General features: G+C 48.8%; 1 protein-coding gene across 6 annotated transcripts in view; it reads left to right on the top strand.

Moving 5' to 3' along the window:
• The window catches only part of SLC12A8 (solute carrier family 12 member 8), a 48,521-nt gene that overhangs the window by 7,632 nt on the left and 21,915 nt on the right, over nucleotides 1–18,974 (top strand). For all 6 annotated transcript variants that reach the window (XM_068195333.1, XM_068195330.1, XM_068195334.1 and 3 more), the window contains 2 exons: nucleotides 2,417–2,608; nucleotides 5,006–5,237. In XM_068195333.1, coding sequence (XP_068051434.1) covers nucleotides 2,417–2,608; nucleotides 5,006–5,237 — 424 coding nt within the window. The remainder of the gene's footprint in view (nucleotides 1–2,416; nucleotides 2,609–5,005; nucleotides 5,238–18,974) is intronic.

Below are 18,974 nucleotides of genomic sequence, written 5' to 3' on the forward strand. Positions count from 1 at the left end.
TCAAAGGATCTTCCACTGCTGGGTCCTTGATAGTATCTCACTGAGGGTCAGAGCCTGGGGTACTGTCCCCTCCTGATGCAAAATACTGTATTATGCCTCAAAATTTCCCCTTAGAAGAAGAAAAGTTTCCCCAGAGATGGACAGGGTTTGAGCTTCAGGCAGGGTTTTTATCACAGGCATGGTGGACGCCTTCCAAAAGGAGCAGGAAGGCATTTGCTCTCTTCACTGAAGATTGCTTTGCTGGAGGTCTTGAGGGGAGCTGCAGTTGTTGTGGTGGAGAAGTTGGGATGATTTTTTAGCTTCCTTTTCCTTCTGATTTTATTTCCTCCACATCTCCTTTGAAAGCAAGTGCTTCTGGAGCAAACACAAATATAAACAAAGCCAGTGAATAAAAGAAAAACAGAACCAGCTGGAAGCTAGCATGAAAGGGAAGGGAGGAGAAGTCAGGGTTGGCAGAGAGCTCCCCTGGCAGAGGACAGTCATATGTCGAGCTATTCCCAGAGTCAGGCTTTTGCTATAAATTTCCAGAGCTGGAGCTGGGGCTGGTGAAGCTTTGCAGTTCCAGGGGACCTAATCTTGCTGAAATGTTCAACAGGGATTGCTGCTGCACTAACCCCTTCCAGCATGCATGCATAAATAAGCATCAGTGCTTAATGGGGGCTTTTTCTTCCCACTTTCTCTGCTTGCTATTGTTGCTGTGAGTCCAGCATTCCCCCTCGGTCTTAGTGTTAACCCTTTATTCTGTAGGAACCATTGGCTTGCCCATTAATAGCTGCCATAGCCTGGTAGCACCTTTCTGGAAAAGCCCAAGGCTAAGTGAATGTTTGCATACTGTTTGCTTTTTTTTTTTTTTTCTTTAACTGAAGCATATAATGTTTATTAACCATTTAACCTGGGGTAATCAGCTGAAGATAAAGAACAATTGTCCTTTTAAAAAGAAGTATGGAGTTGGGGTGGGCTGTGGTGCTGACCCAGCCACAGCTGTGTTTATAGAAATCCTTGGCTCTGTTCCCCACTGACCAGATAACACCCCTGTCAAAGGCAACAGAATGCTGAACCAAAATAGGATTTTATGATGATACCAACATCCTGGATGTGTTTCTGTTTTTTCACGAAAAAAAAAGATAAAAGGAAAAAGAATCTGGGATTTCAACCAACCCCAAAGCAGGGAAGCAACCTTTTAGTGCTGGTGATAAAAACCCCATTATGGCTAGCGTGACCTCAGAGATGAGCATTGCTGGAGCAAGGTTGGAAAGAGGGGATATGGACATGGCCTGGAATATGAGTAAAAGGAAGGGAAACCAGATGTTAACAAAGCCCTGGGCACTGGAGGAGACTTCTGATTGCTGTGCACTGGCCTGAGCGATTTGTCAGCAGGGGAAGGTGGGCTGGAGCACAAGGGAAAACTCCTGACCCTGGAAAATAAATTACAGCCACGTGCAAGAGAGTGGGAAGGTCCTGAGCTCAGAAGAGTTTTTAAATTCTTTTGCAGGTACTAAGCACCTTTTCTTTCTGAAAATCTGATCCTAAATGGCAAACTGAACCCACCCAAAGAAAGGGGTTGTGCTGGCATTTAAAGCCACCAACCGGGACCTGCAGCTGTGTTTGTTCAGAGGCGTTTTCTCTTTGCCACACAGTGGCGAGTACAGCAGCTCCTCCTGGAGCCCTCCCTCTGCCCCAAGCAGGAAGGGTTGTTTTTTTTCCCTGGGGCTGAATCCTGTGCAGAAAAGTCTCCTGAGCCCAGGCAGGGCGACAGCCACCTGCCCCTCTGAGTACACCCCGCAGATAAGGGCCGGGCGCACGCTGCTTTATGAGAGTGTGATTTATCTTCCACGCTGTGTTGCCTCTGGGGTTTTGTTCTTTAGCATCTCATTGTTTGGAGGGATCAGAGCTTTCAAAGGTAAATGTTCTGAAAAATTAAAATGCGAGCTTGATGCTGTAATAAATCAGTTGTTGCAAATCCCAGGGGTTCAATTTTGAAACTACTTTTTGTTATGAAAGTGTTTTGGGTTTTTTTTTTTTTTAAGCATGTCATCCTAAACCATGCAGACAGGCAGTGATCCCCTGACTGTGGTGGCTGAATCATTGTTTGACCTCATTCCTTTTAAACCAGTGGACAAAATCAGTGATTCGTGGAGGAGCCCATTGACAGAGCAGAACCTGCTCATGCAAAGGTCTGCCCAGCCCCAGGCTCAAGGACAAGACAGGCTCTCATCAAAGGGGTGCTAATAAAGGCTCTAAATTTGGCAATCAATTATGTTAATTAGACAAGTAGGGGTGTCTGTTTGTGTTTATTTTAATCTGTAATGACTCCAGATTCACAGACCACTAGTGACTAGAACTGGTAGGTTCTTATTCTCTCCCAGCAGATTGGTGTGAATTAATCTTAATTTGATTGTTATTTTTTTCATTCCAGGGAAACACTGGCATTATAATGGGCATGTTTCTGGTGTCCTTTGTCATTCTGGTTGCCCTGGTGACAGTCTTGTCTGGAATTGGGGTGTGTGAGAAGTGCAGCATTGGAAGTGGAGGAGTCTACTCCATGATTTCTACTGTCCTTGGAGGTCAAGTAGGGGGCACCATTGGCCTCCTCTACATTTTTGGCCAGGTAATTAAAAAAACTTATTCAAAGAAAATTTGGAAACTTTGCTATGCAGATATTAGTCTTGTGCTGTCCTGCTGCAGAAAGTAACATTTCAAGTAAAATCTGGGTAATTGCTGCACTGTGCTGGACAACGTGGGAGAACACCACAGGGAGCACTCAGCCCCACGCTGCTCCCCAGGAACAAGCATGGGCATGGCAATGTGCTGCCTGGCATGGGCCGCCCTGGTGGAGGAGCTGAGTGTCTGGACAAGCCGTGCAGGACATGTCCTCCCATCCCAAATTACCCCCATTGCCAGGACATGCCCTTGCTGGCGGGAGACTGAAATTAAACGAAGCAGGAGAGGTCAGGGTGGCCAAGCAAGGCTCAGTGAGTGGCTGTGGACTGGCAGGTTGGCCTTGGCATGCTCCACATACCCTTAGGGATCGGGCAAGCCTTGGCTGCTGCTCTGTGGGAGCCAGCAGAAGTGGAGCTGGTGTGGGAGGAGAGCTGGGCAGGGGTAAGGGCCACAGCTAATTGACTTCTTGTGAGCCAAAAGTCACAGTTCCGGATTTTCTGAAAGATCCCAAGGAGCTGTTGTGGTGGTGAGGCACAGAAATACACAAGTAGTCTACAAAAAGAGTGGAAAATAATCACTTAAACCTGCAGTAACTTAACCCTCTCCCCCCATAAAGATGTTATGAACAGTATAAAATGTGGTGAGCAGAGAAGCATTTTTATGGAGGTTTGTTTTTAACTGACTGGCTTACAGCAATCTCCAAAACCCCTGAACAGCCCCCAAACCAAAAATAATCCCCTCTTCTCCTTTCACTCCAGATTAAAAGCAAGTGTCCATAAAATATGAACTGAACCCAGTTACAAGCCAAGATATGGAAATGGGCCACACATGAGAATCCTTCCTGTCATATTTTCCACTCTTGCTCTCCGAGAGGAACCCATCTGGGGAAGCAATCAGGTTGCAGCCTGTCCTGAGGGTCGTAAAAGCTGGGCTGCAGCAGCCCTGGCCCCTGGCTTGGCATCCCGTGTGCACAGGGGCTGCGGGCCGGGACCTGGCAACTCACTTAAAATTGCTTTGCCTGCTCCCAAAAGCTGCTGATGCCTTTCCTTTCTCGGCTGTGCTTTCTGCCCAACGTGCCCTGCACCAGCTGCAGCCTGATCCTCTGCTGCAGGATGCTCAGGGAGTGCTGTAACCTCTGTCATAAGGCAACTGCTGCCAGAAATGGGGTGCTCCCTATTCCCTGCTCTGACTGGGGCAAGTTGGGAATGACTGGCCACGTGCTGCAGAGCACTCTCAGGGTGTAGTTCCCCTGGTCTAGGTGTCTGTCTGTGATGGAAATGAATTCTCCAGGATCTCCAAGCTGTAGGTGCCCGAGTCTGAACATCTGCATGCCATCAACCTTGCTGAAAACCACACAAATCCTGCAGCTCCCGGGTATGAGCCGGGTTGTCCTGAACACCCTCAGTGGAGCAGTGCTGGGTCAGTCCCAGGTGGGGGATCTGCAGTGAATCAGGGCTCTGCTCTTGCTGTCTTGGGTGGGGGTTTTGTCCTTTCCAGTCGTGTGGGAGCTGCACATCCCTCAGCTGTGGACAGGGATGGTGGGGTTGCAGGACCAAGGTCGCACCAGCCGTATCAAATGCAGCTGTCTGCCCTGACCTGGTTTTCCAGGGGTGCCATGCACTGGAAAGGGTTGTTGCTGGAATGGCATCTAGTGGGAATTTCTGGAGCGAAACATCCTGGTGTTTTGGGTTGTTGTGCTGCAGTGGTGTTTGAGCCTGTGCTGCAGATGTCCTGTCCTGCAGGGTCTCTGCCAGCCGGGGCAGAGTGTGTCCTGTCCTGCTGCAAGGCAAGCAGGCAGCTTTCCTGGGAGCCCAGGGGGGCACGGCTCACACAATGTGCTCTCCTCCAAAGTGCAGGTTCCATTCCAGCAGCGAGATGGGGAGCTGGTGAAACATCAGAGTTTGCATCCAAACTAAACACCAAGTTAAAAATAACCCCCAGGAGGCAGTGAAGGGGAAAACAAACGGCTGCTCTTCAGGCAGATGTTGAACTGGGACCCTTTCCTCCAGAGAAACAGAAGAAGGGGACAAACTGAAGTTGACTCATCCTTTCTCTCTCAGAGAAGCCAGTGTAGTTTCTCCTGGAGTGTTAACAGGGGGTAGATGTTACAGTGGAACCCAGCCTTCCCTGTTTGCCCGGCAGTAGCTCTGCTGCCCCGGCAGTGTGCTGTCTTACAGCAATAAGGTTCAGTCCCTGCAGGCCAGAGTAACATTAAAGGCTGTACTGTGACAGCCAATGTCTGTCTGTCTGTCTGTCTGAACAGAGGCCCCCACAGCCTGGCATGGGGCTGTGGATGGGGATCCCTTTTTCTCCCGCGGGGCACTCACAGAGCCGTGTCCCTCAGTGTGTTGCAGGTGCCATGTACATCACTGGCTTTGCAGAGTCCATTGCAGGTGTCCTGAGCCTCAGCAACATCTGGGCAGTGCGTGGCATCTCCCTGGCTGTCCTGCTCGGCCTGCTGGGAATCAATTTGGCTGGGGTGAAGTGGATCATCCGGCTCCAGCTCCTGCTGCTCTTCCTGCTGGCTGTCTCAACACTGGACTTTGTCATTGGGTCCTTTACACATCTTGATCCAGGTAAAACTGTGGGTTCATTGCATTGGGGTCAGCAGGCATTAGTTCCCTGGGGTTCTCTCTTTAGCTGTGTTTGTAAAGTGACACTCGCTTGGAACAGTGGTAGAGTTCAGAGCTTCCAGACGTGTCCCCTGTCGATTGGTACTTTTAGAGACAACCCATAATTTTGCAGGGAGTGTTTCCAAAGCATGACTGAAGATGTCTTACTAATTTAGGTGTTTAACCCCAGGGATTGAGCTCTCAATTTCTGCTCTTGTTATATTTCACTTGGAGGTTTTCTAACAACAGAGAGCATCTGTGTTTGCAGTGTTCTTTGTAGCCTTCTGCTGCCTAACTCAGCATTGTACCTGTGAAAATGGATGATTGTGAATTTGAGCTATGGAGATCTTGTCTGGAGACCTCTGAGGCCCCTTAGACCCTGGCTGTGCTGTGCTGTCCGCTCTGCTGGGCCTGCTGCCCAGGGCTGTGCTGGGGATCCGAGGAGGGAGCTGGGTGAGAGCAGGTGACTGCTGGGGATTCAAGGACCCATGGGTGGGGGTTCTCCTGCTAACCTTTCCCAGACTGAGTTCAGCCTGCAGTGACAGCTCCAGCTCGGGCAAGGGGGAGGTTCAGGGCTCCCACCTGCAGCCCTGCTCACACCAGGTGCTGTTCCCCTTCGGTCTGTTTGCTGGGAAACACATTGCAGGGCAATAGTGAAGTGTAATTAGCTGAGTAAACAGAAGGTGTCACCTTTTTCTTGGCTTCCTCTGTGTCCAGCAGCACCTTGGGGGGTTGCAAGTGACCTATTAAAGTGAGTTGAAGGAAAGATCTTCAGTTTTCATTGACAGCTGTGATTCAGCTGCTGGGCTGGGGAGCAGGAGGTGTCATGTGGGTACTCGTAGCACCGATGGCACAAGTGTCATTCATGCTGCTGTTTTATTTTGTGCTGCTGCTGTGGTGTGCAGGGATGGTGGCGTGGGGACAGAAGCAGCTGCTCCCCTGTCAGACAGAGCCTTATGGAAAGGCATTTACGCTTTATGTTTAGCATGTAGGAAGTGCCCCAAATGAGAGCCTGTGAAAGTTTCAGCAATACTTGTAAATGAGAATGAAGCAAGGACAGTTGTGTTGCTGTGGCGTGTTTTGCAGAGAAACCAAGTGACCTGCTCCAAACAGCTGTGTTCCATAGGAAGTTGTTTTCTAGAGGAAACGGGGCTGGGGGGGGAGTTTGTTGTACTTTTGTTGTGCTCCTAGTAGACCTTTCTGATAGTAGAGAAAAGTGAATACTCGAGGTGAGACCAGATAGTAGGAAAGTGAACATAGGACCAGGAGGCAAGAATTAAAGGAATAAAAATGTCAGCAGGAAACATACCCAAGTGGAGGCCAACATAGCTGTGTTTGGTCTCCTCCACTGCCAAGCACTGTCATTTTCTTCTGACAGAAAATAGAGAGAGGAAGGGAAATGAGGCAGCTGAGATTGCAGATGCTGCAGCCGAGCCATGTCTGACTAAAGAGAGGAAGGCTTCCAGTGCAGGGAAGGGATCGTGCCGATGGTGGCCGGATCCAGGCCCCGCTCGCCAGCCCCATGGCAGCGCTCCGGGGTGGGAGCCGCGGCCGCGCAGCTGGCAGGGCACGGCTCTGCGCGTCCACAGCGAGAGCGCGGCTTCCCTGCCGCCTGGGCGGGGGGATCCTCCCAAGTGCTGCATTTCCCCAGAAGGCCTCTGAGTGGTGTGTCAGCACCAAGGGTGAGCGCTGGGCTCCGAGGAGCCTCCTCACGCTGTGCTGTCCGCTTTCTGCGCCCCACGGATGCATGGATGCCTGTCTCTTGGGACTGCACCCACCAGCAAAGCATCCCTCCTGCAAGGAGCCTGCCGGTGGGACATGCAGGTGGTGCTGCAGCTCCAGCCTCCAGAGGCAGCTGATGACAATGGCAGAGTGCAGTGCACCAAAGCCCAGCACCAGGGGAAGCATTTGAGACCTCTTTGGGGCGGCATTCCGCTGCTCAGCCCTCCACAGCCCTCAGGAGCGTGCAGTTGTTTTCAGTTTGGTTCTGTGGCTGCAGCAAGAACTGAGATGCAGAGGCAGCATGCAGGGAGAGGTGATTTTTGAGGCTGGAGCTGTGAGCTGCATTGTAGCTGACAGTTTGTCTGGGTCGTGTCCTTATTTTATGGCAGGTTTATGGGGTTTCAGTTCACAGCCTTGGGTCTCAGTCTCTGACCCTGTAAAATGGGCTTTGTGCAGCCATCCTGCCTTTTCTGCCATGGCAGCCTTTTCCCTCACTTAACATTTCCAAGTGCTGCACACGCACAAAGGACTGCACATCTGCCAAGCAGCAGTTACTTGGATTTAAATAACCTCCAGGAATGCCTGTCCATCTTGAAGGTCTTTACTGGCTGCCCCTGTGTGGTTGGGCTGGGTGGAGTCCCCTGCTCTTCTCCCCATTCCCGCAGCTCACACCCAGGCACACACCAAATCGGATATTGTCCAAGCACTCACTCCCTTCCTGTGGTTTGCCTTTATTTTTAGTCTGAGGACGGAGCATGTTTACACAAAAGGGGGCTTCTCAGCAGGGCTTCCTGCTGCTCTTTCTCCTTTTTTTTCCTTTCTCTTGCTGTGGCTTGCTCCTGCTCCAAGAGCCAGCTGGGCTCCTGCAGCCAGGAGCTGGGACTGGAGGAGCTGAGTGCCTCCAGCAGACCGGGAGTGCTCTGGGTCACTTGTTCGGATGCTGCTGACCCCTCTGGGCCTGCCAGCTTGCTGGCTGCCAGGCTACCCTGTCCCTCTGCCTGGCCCCCAGGGCTTTTGGTGCTTTACACAGGCTGCCTGCAGGGTGGGGTGGGACTGATTTTTTGGAGTTAATCCTAAATCCTCCCTTGGTTTCAGCTGGCACTTCCCCCGGGGCTTGGTCACAGTCCCAGGCTGGGATCTCTGCCAAGGGTGGGTAGCGAGGAGAGGGGCTCCCTGTTCTGTCTGAGAACCAGCCTCAGCTGGCTGTCTTTGGCCACCCAGCTTAAGGCTCAGTCCCTCCTCCAGAAACAGAGACTCCTGTCCTTCCTTCAGACAGGAGACATCCCCATTTCCTCTCTCCCTAGGACAGGTTAGTGTTTTCAGCAAGCCTAACACAGGTGAATTGAAATCAGTCAGTGCTCGACTTCTCAACCCATCACCAAGACCCAGCACTAGCTACAAATTTTCATAGTAGCAATGCAGGGTTGTTTTGGCTTCTGTATGTCTGTATTTTAATGATGGAGGTCCATACCTCAAAATCAACCTGAGTTGTTCTGGGAGGAGTGGTGAAAGTAGAGGAGAGGATGCTCCTCTCCCTGACTAATTTCTCAGAACAGTATGTGAAACTTTTTGGCCTTTTCACATCCTGAACATTAGAGTCACGGAAAAAAAAGAAGATAAGCCGTCCGTTAATGCCCACTATTTTATTTTCCTAGCATATCTCTGCTAATTTTTGTGTAGGGTGACTCCCAAATACTCCCTTTCAATTAGGCGCCTGCTTTCCTGTTTTGGCAGTGGCTCCCAGGTGCCCCGTGAAAGCAGAGCGGCTGTGGGAGCTCATGGGGGGGGCATCACTGGGAGGAGGGCTGGTGTTAATTTGGTTGTGCTTTGATGGGGAGATGAAAGGAATCACAACGTGAGTGAAAGAGGCCCAACAACAGCCTCTTAAATGCCTGGTGGGGGTGAAAAATAAATTATCTTGTTAGTAATTCAGTAATTGTGTCCCCTTGGGCTGGGATTCCCCGGTCCTGCAGTAGATGGTACCATGTGGCTGGGGTGAGCGTGGAGCTTAGCTGTGTGGGGCTAAACCCCTCTCCTCAGGCTGGGAAATCTGGGTAGTTCATTTCTCAGGGATGCAGGGAGGTTTGAAAGGCATATTGCTGTCAGGGTGCTTCTGCTTGGGATTATTTTCCATGCAAACCACATCCTTCATGTCACCCACTTGGGTTTCAGCTTCCCTAAGCTGCTCACACAGAGCCCAGAAAACTCATTTATCATTTTCATTTATTCCTCTGAGGACAAGTGCTTTGGAGGATTCATCCCCCTCCAATGTTCTATGGCTGAGCTGGGGAGCTGATGCTGTCCTGTGGGTACCGCTGGTGAGGATTTGTGGGAGATGAGTTTTGCCTGGAGCTGCTCCAGCAGACAGGGAACCTGCGATTGTTGAAGTGATTTATGTATATAGACACTCTGGTGTTGTAAAGATGCCTCAAATGCCGCCTCTGGGGCTTTGATGGTCTGAATTAATTAAAAATATTCCCACAGATTGAATAGGAAAGTGATCAAAGAATCCTAATCAGGGGCTTCTGCTTGGCTCTGGGTTGTTTTATTTTATTTTTGGGCACAAGGGGTGTGCCCCAATATCACAAGAGAGGGTGCAGGAAGGATGTGTGTGTCAGAAGATGATCTGCAGCAAATCCCAGAGGCTTTATCCAGGCTGATTGCTGACTTCCTGGCCTGAGACACATCTGGAAACTGGCATCAAATCCCAAGTAGAAATCACTGTGTGAGTGGCAGCAAAAAAAAAAATAAAATCCCACTTTGCTACTGAACAAGGTACACACAGTGGTGAATAAAGGCAGGAGGCTGCTAATACACTCTTTATTTATTAAAAAACATGGGATTGCTTTTCCCAGGTTTTTCCAATTATAGTGCATTGAATGGCCCTGACATCACTCTTGAGTCGGGGCCAGCCTATTCAACAGTCTGGCGAAGACATTTATTAACTGGTTACCTGCCAATTGTCTGGGCTAGGAGCTGCGGGACAGATGTGTTTTGGAAAGTGATAACATTGTTAGAGGCCTTATTTAGATAGTGAGAGGAAAGCTACACCACTCTGTCCAGGTTCTCTGAAGTAGGTATTTAAAGCAGTTTATTTAGAAGGAAAAAAACCAAAGCAGTTAGCTTGAGATGTAGCCCTGCTGCCCTGTTTGTTGGTAGGTTTTCACGGTGTTTCCCTGCTGGAGGACGTCCAGCAGTAGGACTGCGTTGAGGAGCAGCAGTCTCGATTGCCGGCAGATGCTCAGGTGTCAGCACAGCTGCTGCACCCGGGGCTGGGACTGGCACCCCTGTGTCCCTGCTCTGCCGAGACCAGGCAGGATTCCCGAGCCTACCGCCCCGAGGCATCTCCCAGGAGGTGGGTAAAGAGGGGAGGAGGGCTCAGGGTCTGCGGGTCCCGGCCTCCTGCACCTACTGGGCTGCACTGGGGGTGGATGCCATGTGCATCTAATCTGCTCCTAAAAATTTCCAGTGGTGGATCCTCTGCTGCGTCCCTGGGGACCCTGCTCTAGTCACAGCGATGCCAGGCTAACTCCCTCTTCCTGCAGCCTAAACCCACTGGTTTGGGTCTCTTGAGGACTGGGCACCATCCGGTGTCCTTCCTTTTTGCATTAAACCACCTTGCTTGGAAGACCTCTGATGCTCTTCAGTCGTCTCTGGGCTGCTCCATCTGAGCAGCCATGGGAGTGAGCAGCCCTCTGCCACGTGCTCCTGGGGATGAGCAGAGTCCTGGCCTCCCCTGAGACCCTAAAATGTGTCACTGAATGGTGCTGCCATGTACTGGCTGGCCCAGGTCCATTCCTGGAGCCAGGAGAGGCTTTGCTGAGGTTGTTACAGGTTTAAACTTGCTCAGTAGGTAATAGAGTTCCTGATGTACACAGGAGGTTTTGTACACATTCATTTAATTGCTTCGCTGTTTCCCTGTGAAGAAATGCTAAGCTCATCTTCCTAGAACTTGCAAATAAATCCTGAAATACCTTGGCTGGCTTTGTTCTCTGCTAGACTCTACCTTCATGTGGGGTTTCCCCATCCATTCCTCCCATAAAACCTCCTGTGCAGGCTCTCCTCCAGCAGCAACTTTTTTAATGCTAGAAAACTAATAAAGCTGACTGGTTTGAGGAAGATAAATATCATCCCACATTTTCTCCCTCTCTCCTCATTGCTGTGTTTGAATGGGACAGCTTTATTTAACTGTATTGATTTTTTTCTCTTTTTTTTTTGGTGCCACCATATAATAGTTTTCAAATGATGGAGATATTTTGCCTCTTCTTTTTTTCATTCCCCCAGTGTTTAATTCCAGTCACAGTTCAGCTGTGCCCTGAATCAGCTTTCCTTATTTAGGGATTTAATTTATTAAGATAACTTCTAGATATTAGATTCTTCCTCCAGCCACTTCACTTCTAGTTTGCATTCCTCTCCTAGGCTAAAGAGAAAACTTTCTGTGGGAAATAGGTCCTTATCTATTGTTCATCCTCTCTCCTGGCTTGTATTAACAACTTTTTGGCCTTTTTTGTCTGTAAGTAAGGGATTTTATCCTGGTTATACCTTCACTAATCTGGATGGTGACTCAGTTGTTCTTTCTGGTTTTCTTTTTTATTTGAAGGGGGAAATGCATCCTTTGAAAATTTGATTTTTGTAGGGAAAATGTATTCTATGATGTACACAGAATTAAATTAATAGTTTCAAACAAGCAAACAAACATCCATTTAGGTGACAACATCTTGCTCAACCTTTCCAAAATCAAATGCTGTTTGATTTGATTTGCATTCTAAAACCAGACTTAAGGCTGTAGCTGTGTGTGTGTTGCCTATAGAGGATAATGAAAACCTTCCAAAGAAAAAAAAACAAACTATCATTTTAGACACAAAATCAAAAAGTCAACAAAAGGAATAGTTTTCTTTTGAAGTACCACTGTCATATGGATAATATATCCATAATTTATTACGGGAAGCTGGGAGCATGGGATGCTGTAGTCATGAGGATGGCAGAAGGCTCATGGCAGGATCTGGTGGATTAAGTTGTATCATCTTTCCTTTGAAAGATGGGGATTTGATCAGCATGGATTGGGCTTTGTCCCAAACAATACATGGAGTAGCTCTGAGATGGAGGGGAGGTCACTCCACGAGTCCAAAGGATGTGTGTCATCACCACTGAACTGCCACTCATTTTCCTCCCATTGTTGTGCCTTGACTCAGCCCAAATTCTGATCTCTCAAGCCTAGGGCTTTTCACTGGAGAAGTTCTTCAGCGCCTCTCACAGCTGGGCACTCTGGGCATGACTTCCAAGAAATACCATTCTGTAATTGATAATGATACCCCACTGATTTTTCTGAAGAAGGATGGAGCAAGGGACACTGTACTTCTTGTCCTCTTTGCAATGAATAAAATAATTTTCGCCAGCTGGTTTGAATACCACTGAACAAGCCAGGCTGAAAATACCACATCAAAGAAATTAAATAGTAATGAAAGGATTTATATATTACAGCAAGCCTAGTGCTTAACATTAAATAATGCAAAACATAAGAAGAATTTAAAAAGTTGAAACACCTGTGTTAAAACCTCTTACTTTTTTTCTCCTAACCAGAATTTCAGAGTTTCTAACTGCAGAAAATATTCATTTTCTGGCTTTTTGGGTTTTTTTTAAGTTATTAAACCCCACCAACCTGTTGAGACAGAGTAAGTGCCAAAGAGCTCTACTAGCTACTTCCATGGGGACATTCCTGAGTTTTCCTTTATTTAAGCAGTGCGTTTGTGATCTGAGTGTGCTCTTGTGCACGCTAGTGGTTTTCCACTTTCCCGAGAAACTGAGGCAGAGATAAAGCAGGCACACGGGGAGTTGGGCAGAAATCAGCATTTCCTCCCACCCCGTCCAGTCCAGTCCTGCAGGAGATGTGGTGTGGCTGGGGGGAGCTTGGGGGGAGCGTGGGCTACCTCCTGATCTGAGAGAGCTGACAGCATCCCGCAAATGCAAATTGCTCCATTAGCTAAAGACAAACATCGGAGACAGATTTAAGCCGCTCCCTTTGTTTATTCTGCCTTTTATGCTATTTTTGGCTGCTGGCTAGCACCCAGTACGGCAGGTCCATTGCCTTTAGGGAGAGGAGGTGCTCCTGATCTGATGGCTCTCATGGCTCGGATGCTCCACGAGGAGCTGGGGGTGCAGTTACCAAAACGAATAAATAAGTAAAGGGATCACGATGCTTTTTTTCCCAGGGTTTCCTCAAACAGATCGGCCCTGGCGCTTCTGCTCCAGTCTCCCTTGCTCGCCTGAGGGTATTCAGCGCAGAGATCCCATGTCCCCCGAAGCCTCCTCTAACACTGCAGACCATTGCACTGGCTGATGTCAAACCTCTTTCCGAGAAGCATCCTGCAGCAGGCTGACCTGCAGGACGCGCTGCCGGGCCCCTGAGCAATTGAAGAAGAGGTGGCCCCGAGTGCCTTCCCTCGACAGCGCTGTCGGGCTCCCCGCTTGCTGAAGTGTCTGCGCGGCCGAGCGGCGTTTGTGCTCGGGGCTGATTCCTCGCCCTGCAGCAGCGTCGCTGGCAGCGGGACAGCGTCCCTGTGCTGCTCCGGCCCTAAGTGGCATCTAAATACCCCGGGCTTGTCTCTGCCGGGGTCGGTGGGGATACGCAGGTGCGGTGGAGGGTGGTTTTTGGGGCAGGATTAATGGTGGGATCCCCCGGAGCCCAGAGCAGCAGGAAGCCGCATTGTGTGTTGACTTTAAACAGGAGGTTTGGGAGATCAGCTCTGGAGCAGAAAACAGGGACTCGGGAGGAACAAACACTCGCTGCTTCAGAAGGGCGGCGATTTCCTTTCGGGTAAACACGTCATTAATCTCAGGGAGCACATTCTTTTCCATCAAAAGATAAGGGATTCCAGTTGCCTTTCTCAGGGCTTGGCCTTTTTAGATTGTTTTAACTGTGGCTTTCGCTCCTTCAATTACAGACTGTACATACTCTCTCTTTTTAGGTTTGCCGGCTTTATTGTGGGTGCAGAGAAAGTATTGGGCAAGGAAACTCCTTCCCTGCTTTCTTTAAATTTGCTCTAATCCTTCCTCACCACCACCCTCTTGCCAAACTTTTTTCCCACTAAAACCTGTCTATTTTTTGCCTCTTGCAGCTCTGACGAATTTGAAACGTAAGTGTGGTGTTTGTCCTGATTCATGAAACAATCTCCTTAGTGCTGATGATAAAATAGGAGCTTATTTGTTCACAAGTGGAAAAATAGCCATGAGCTTCTCTCCCCACCCTGGGCTGCCTCTTGTTGTTCAGCTTCGGTTTGGCCCTTCTGAGGGCCATTTTGACTTGCTGTGAGGTGTGGGGTGATGCCAGCTGTGGCAATTTTCAGCTGGCGTCATTCTGACACATGGGGTCACAGCAATGGCAGAGGTGCTGCTTTCGTTTCTGCTCCCTGTGGCTTGGGGTCTGTGGTCACTCTGAGCCCTTTTGATCATTAATTGTTTAATTGGCATTTAGGGATGAAATTACAGAGAGAATTGAGTCTCTTTGCATTCTTACCTCCTCTTACCGATATTTTCTGCTAAGGGCTGCCAACAACAACATGGGTTGGGGTGGGTTAGAGCTGAGGAGCTCCCACATTCTGCATCTCTCATGCCCTGGCAGCTCAGGCAGATGATCTGCAGCCTTTCTGCACTGTCAGTGTGGCCACATGCTGATGTGTTAATTGTGTAATAGCTTCATTTTTATCACTGCATAATCATTGACCTGCATGTGTTCAGTACAAAAATTCCTCTCTATTTTTTCCCTTGCCCAGTTCAAGATTCTTAAAGCAGAAATACTGAGACTATGGGAGCTGCCTGCAGGTAGGATGTGGTCCTGAGGACTGAGATGAAGCAAAGTCATGACATCATTTCTGACATATGGAGAGGGAATGATCCTGTGTTTGCTCTTCTCCATCTGGGCTAGAGTGCACATGCCCCATCTGCAGCTATGGAGCTGTGCTGCTGTCCACAAGTCCAGTGTGGAGCTGATGTGCTTGCAGGACATGTGCAGTGCTGCATGCTGACTCACATGGCACAGGCATTGCACTGGAGCTGCAGAAAAGAGCAGCCTGGGTTGGGTGCATGTGGTCCCCTGGGTAGGCGAGTCCAGTGGTAGCTGACAGGAGACAGGGGCATCAGTCTCATCAGTTTGTCCCACCTCCTCAAGCTCTGCTCCCCTGCAGCTCTTCTCTTTTCCTTCTGCTTCTTCCCAGTCTTCCAGCCAAAACCTGTCTATCCAAAGGTGAAGCAGGAGATGACCTGGAGGATGTTAAAACATTTTTGTATTCCTGTACAAGTTCAGCAAAGGTCATGTTTATTCTCTGTTCTTGTCAGCATGGCTCTGCCACTCAATGCCCTCTGCTTCCATGACTCATCAGTTCCCTTACCATTGTCTTGGAGAACTGGGACTTTCAGGTGAAGATCTGCTCATGCATCCCACAGGTCGAGTGTCAGCCCACAGCAAGCTGAGCAGTGGACTGGCAGCATGAGAAAACCACCACACTGTCCTCTCTCCACCTCCAACATTACTGCCCTCTGCCTGTTTTCCTTCCCAACCTTTCCATATTTTTCTCAAACATTTCTGCCTGCACCTGACCTGTAGCAGGGTGGCAGCAGTAGGACAATGCCTGGGATCAGCAGTGGTAGTGTTGGACTTGCCTGGGAAAAAATATTGTGAGGACCTTGGGAGCTGGAGCTGGGTGAAGGCATGGCTACAGAAACAGGCCAGCCTTGGAAGAGCTTGGGAGTGTGATTGTTAATGTTGGTGTTAAACGAGCCTAAACACGGGAAGCCAGGTGTGTGCATGGAGGGATGTGAGGCGTGTGACTGCACTGCTTTGATTGATTAATTTTCATTCTGTTGGGAAAGGTGATTCAAGTGTTATTTGTGACCGTGGTGCCCTCTTCATGCCTCTCTGATTATGCCAATCCCCTGGAGAGGTGCACCATTTTCAGTGCCCATTGCTGGGTGTTCTGTATGGCACTGCAGGGCTGTAGCTGTGGTCAGCTGGACCCACGTCATTTTCTGGCACATCCAACACTTCACTGAGGAAATCCAGAGCCACCCAGAACGTGGCTGTGCTGGTGCACAGCATCTTTCAGAGCTGTTTTATCAAATGATCCTATGCTGTTTGTTGCCTGAAGTTAAATTTCAGTGTTTGCATAGAGTAGGGGGGGTGGGGAAGAACAGAAAGATAAAGTCCTTGGGGTTTTGGCAACACTCATGGCTTTGCACCCATCTCTGCACTTCCACAGTTCCTATGTGGATGGTTAATGCTGTGTATCTGCAATTGCACACTAAGATGCTGAAAAACCTATTGCTGGTAGTCCTTTGGCATCCAAATTTTAGTTCATTTAAGCTAGGCATGCCTGATTTTCCTTTGAGAAGTGAATATGCTGCTCTCATGTGATAAGCTGTGGGTTTTATGTGTGTTTGGGGGAGTTTGGTCACCACCAGACTATGGGTGAGCTTTTTCTGCAGGGAGGAGAATAATTTTGAATTTCAGGGGCTTTTGGGGGGAGAATTTCACTCCTTCCCTGCTGTAGAGCACTCCAACCTATGTAGGAATTAATTTGGTTTTGGCACCCAACAGTCACCTGACAGACCACAGCCTCTGAGAGATACCAGCCTGACAGGGCTTGACTTGCCTGTGGGTGAGTCAACAGCTCAGAAGTTCTGGGCTTGTGCCTTGCCCTCGGCTAAGGGTTTTGGGGAGGAAAATGCAAGCACGTGGTTGGTGAGGAGTGGAACTTTATCTTACAGCATAAAGTGTGTTCAGATGAGGATGGCACGGTGGGACCAGGCTGTGAGGACCATTCCTGTTTTCTCCACAGTGGTGTGCTCGGCTGTCTCCAGCACCCACAGCAGGACCTCGTTCTGGGTGTGCGCTTGGACTGGCATCCAACAGCTGGAATTCAGAACTTATGCCAGAAAGGCTTAGTGGTGGAAGAAGAAATAGGAAAAAGATAGAGAGCAGAGATAATTATGCCAAGGATATATAATTATTCTTTGGCACTCCATGTCTTACACATCACACAGGATCCTGAAAATGCTGAGGTCAGACCTGGGAAATGTGCTGCAAGACAAACACTTCCAGCTGTTCCCCTGAAAGCAAACCTCAGCAAGTACCTTCCAGGAGGGAATGTGTGGGCTCACTTATTTTGGAAAAGAAAAAAATCTCACCATTTCAAGCCTTCAGCATTCACCTTTGTAATTAAAATCTCTAATCACAAGCAGAGTGCAATATGGGACTGTCTTCAGGGAGCTGTTTCTTAAGGTGGTTTTCCATTTTTGCACTATTTAGCCCTTGCCTTAGTGCCAGGCTTTACTTAACCTTAAGCTTGTGAACAGGCTTATTGAATTTGGCCAAGACTTAACTAATCTGTAATGAGCTCCAGGTTGCCTGGAACTTGGCAGTGCTGCAGTGCTCTGTGCTGTTGCATAATGGCCTGACCCTGTGTAACCACAGCTTCACCTTGAGCCCCTTCTCCAAACTCTTTGAGCTCCCATTCTGTAACCCTGGGCGTCATGGAGGGGCTGCCCTCATAAGGGGAGTCCTGAGTGCCAAAAATCTCATGCTTTCATGCTCTTCCACAGGGTGAGAGGTGGGAGAAAGTACAAGAAAAGCCCAAGGGAAGAGAGGGGATGCAGCAGTGGCAACCAGATGAAAGCTGGTGCCTCCTCCCAGGCATCCGTGATGGATAGAAAGACATCAGAGCCGTGACCATCTTCCTCCTCCTCCTCTGGCTACATCAGGCCGGGGTACAGCCTCCTGTACCCCTGCACATGTGAACAGAGGATGCTCATCCTGAAAACTCTTCCATTTCAAACTTGTTAGGTGGTTTTTACTGTTTATTACATCATTTTAATAAGAGCAACTGGAAGGACTTGATTTGTGAAGAATCACAGGAATAATTCAGATGTTGCTCTAAGTAATTTTTTTCCCTATTGTTTATTTGGATCAGCTCAACCACTTGAGAAATGCATTATTTGCTTTCTACTTATTGAGTATCTAATGATGAAAACAAATTGTTACTGCTCTTTATTGTGCATTTCCCATAAGGCTGACACGGCACAGAGAAGGAACCAGATTCTTTTCTTCTAGCATGACACAGGGAAGATTGTTTATAGCACTTCAGCTCCAGCCCTCTGCAAGCCAGCTGAGAGCAGGATCATTAAAGGCAGGATTTAGAGGCTGTGGGGTTGCATAAATTGATTGAGAGCAAAATTTTTCAGACAAATATTTTGTAATGAACAAGGAGGGAGCAATCTGGTTTGGATCTTATACCCAGCAGTAAGCTGGAGAAAAAGATCTCCTTACAGAAAAAATGTATCTTGCCTCGTTTGAAGATCAGAGTGCCAAATATAGACCCTATCACATTTCCTTCCCTCCTCCTTCCGAAGCTCGTCCTTTTGAAGTGCACTTTCAATGGGATGTGGATAATTGACTCTGTGAACAACTGACCGAGGGCTCTGTTGGTTTAACCGATCGGTCTCAGTTGCTGATTCCTGTTTTGTTTTGGATGATTTCAGCCCAATTGCCCTGTCAGCTACAATTAGTCACATTAATATTAATAAGCTGAAAGGTCACAGATGTCTTACACTGGTCTCAGGCACGTGGGCAGGCAGGAGGTGCTCCCAGCATGTTGTCCTCAGCCCCATGCTCATGTGCCCCTAAATTGAGGTGACTGCAGATCCTAGTCTGAGCAAAAGGGATGTGAGGTTGGCTCCACAGGAGGGTGATTGAGTGTGAAATGAGGGTGCAATGACAACTAACATTTGGATGAACTTCTCTTCAATTAGTCAAGAAGGTTCCTGGTTTCTGTATACAGGGGAAATGTGAAATGGCCTCTCACCTGCCAGAGCTGTGAAGAGAGGAAGCAGAAGTGGGATAGAGTTGTAGGCACATCCTGTGGCTCTTTCAGCAAATCCATGGCTGTTGTTTTCTGTGGTTCCAGTGACATCTGCCATGGCTTTGGGCTT

Source organism: Anomalospiza imberbis, chromosome 7 (assembly GCF_031753505.1).
Source record: "Anomalospiza imberbis isolate Cuckoo-Finch-1a 21T00152 chromosome 7, ASM3175350v1, whole genome shotgun sequence".
In the NCBI taxonomy this organism is placed as follows: Eukaryota; Metazoa; Chordata; class Aves; order Passeriformes; family Viduidae; genus Anomalospiza; species Anomalospiza imberbis.